At 31.3% G+C, this 1,925-nt stretch overlaps 1 protein-coding gene across 1 annotated transcript; it reads right to left on the bottom strand.

The window, feature by feature from the left end:
- On the bottom strand, positions 1-1,015 carry LOC114377934 (DUF724 domain-containing protein 3-like). Its single transcript, XM_028336412.1, has one exon. The coding sequence runs from the start codon at positions 928-930 to the stop codon at positions 502-504; it is 429 nt and encodes a 142-aa protein (XP_028192213.1). The 5' UTR covers positions 931-1,015; the 3' UTR covers positions 1-501.
- Positions 1,016-1,925: the final 910 nt, after the last annotated feature.

The raw sequence follows: 1,925 nt of genomic DNA, 5'->3' as shown, positions 1-1,925 counted from the left end.
AACACAAAAGAGGCAACAACAATTGAATTGATCCTGAAATCGAAAGGGTTTCAATTTCCACTTTTCCTATCATCGATTGGAAGTACAATTCCAATTAAACACATATGAACAACAACAACAACAACAACAACAAGCACAGTGTATGATTACTTCCACCATCCTACAATAACAACAGTATAATAGAGACCACTAAAGTCTACAACTAAGAAAAATAACAAAAACAAATCAAACACATATACGATCCCAAGAAAGTGAATCCAACATTACTTCCAATTACTTCAGCAACAAGAACAGTGCGGAAGGATCGATATGGAAAAGTTGTATCACCAATTGGAAGTACAATTCCAATTACACACATATGAACAACAAGAACAAGCACAGTGTACAATTACTTCTACCATCCTACAACAACAACAGTATAATAGAGACTACTAAAACCAAGAAAAAGAAATCAAACACATATACGATCCCAAGAAAGTGAATCAACCTTCGAATTCAACTTCAATTGGACAAAACCCACTCGCCATGGCTCCACTCGTGGTGAACCCTAATTCCAGAAACATGATACGCAATCTCCTCATTGGTGGTGGAAAAGTAAACATAGTAATGCTCGCCGTCCTTCTTGCCGGTGATCTGGCCGAGCCACCAGCCGTCGTTGTCGAAGGCGTCGACGCACTGGTGGAGCGCGAAGTGGGTCCTGGGGACACGTGGCGGATGGGGACGGAGCTCTTTCGGAAATAGGGTTTCGGTGAGGGGCTGGAACGAGGCGTCGTCCTCGAGGAGCGTGTCGTAGCGTACGACGTAGAGGCCGTTGTCGAGGCGCGACACGACCGTGGCCGGGTAGTAGGAGCCGAGGAAGCCCTCCTCGTTGCTGCAGATCTCCACCTTGTCGCCGCGCGAGAAATCCACCCTCTTCCGCGGTGGACGCATTGTCGGAACAAAGAACAAATTTATCAAAGAAAAAAGTTTCTGTTTCTTTCTTGATTGATGGATTATGAATGATCAATTGGTGGCGAGGTTTAATCGGTGTTTTATAGTTGTGGTGGCGTCACGGGTAATACTTTTTTATTTTATCTATTTTTTTGTATTTTTTTTTATTTTGACGCTATTTTATCTTTATGGATGGTAAAATAAAATAAGTATTACGGCTAGCGGTAATATGTTTTTTTAGATTAAATTTTATCTATATTTTTTACATTAATGATATTATAATTTGTGACAATTTGTTATTGAAAAAATATTTTTTTTAATTTAATGATTTGTAACAATTTAAAAATATGTAATAAATTGTGACAATTTTATTTTTATTTTTATTTTTTTTCTTTAGAATCATCAAAATATGGTTAACACAACTACCAAATCATACGACTCAACTAGTTTGATGATTTAAAAGTGTTAAAAATTATTTTTCAAAAAAAATAAAAATTTAGCTGTTAAAGATGTTATAAATTTTGAAACTATGAATGCATCAAATAAAGTGATATAAAAGTAATTTTTAAAAAATTTGAGTGAAAAATAAAAATAAATTATCTTTTAAGGATTAAAAAATTAATTACCCAAATTTAAAGTATCAAAAATATATTTAAACTGTTAAAAAATTATGTTAAGATGTGAATTTTAAAGTAATTGTAATAAGATTTAATATTTTCTATAAATGACGATTTATTAAGTTTTATAATAATAATTCTTATTAAAGTTATATTTATTATAATTTTTAATTAACTAATAATAGAAAATTTATATTTCCTCTGTTTTATGATAATTATTGTGTAAGAATGTTTTTTTTCACTTATTTTTCTTATAAAATTAATAATATGAGTTAAAAAAAATAATGATAATAAAATTATCATTCTCTTTTATGTATTTGTTAATTTTTTTATTTATAAAATAACTTAAGATGATAATTATAATGAAATAAATGGAAT

The sequence above is a fragment of the Glycine soja genome, chromosome 12, assembly GCF_004193775.1.
Source record: "Glycine soja cultivar W05 chromosome 12, ASM419377v2, whole genome shotgun sequence".
NCBI lineage: Eukaryota > Viridiplantae > Streptophyta > Magnoliopsida > Fabales > Fabaceae > Glycine > Glycine soja.
Note: the sequence above shows the minus strand (reverse complement) of the source record. Positions and strands in the feature narration are given on the sequence as shown.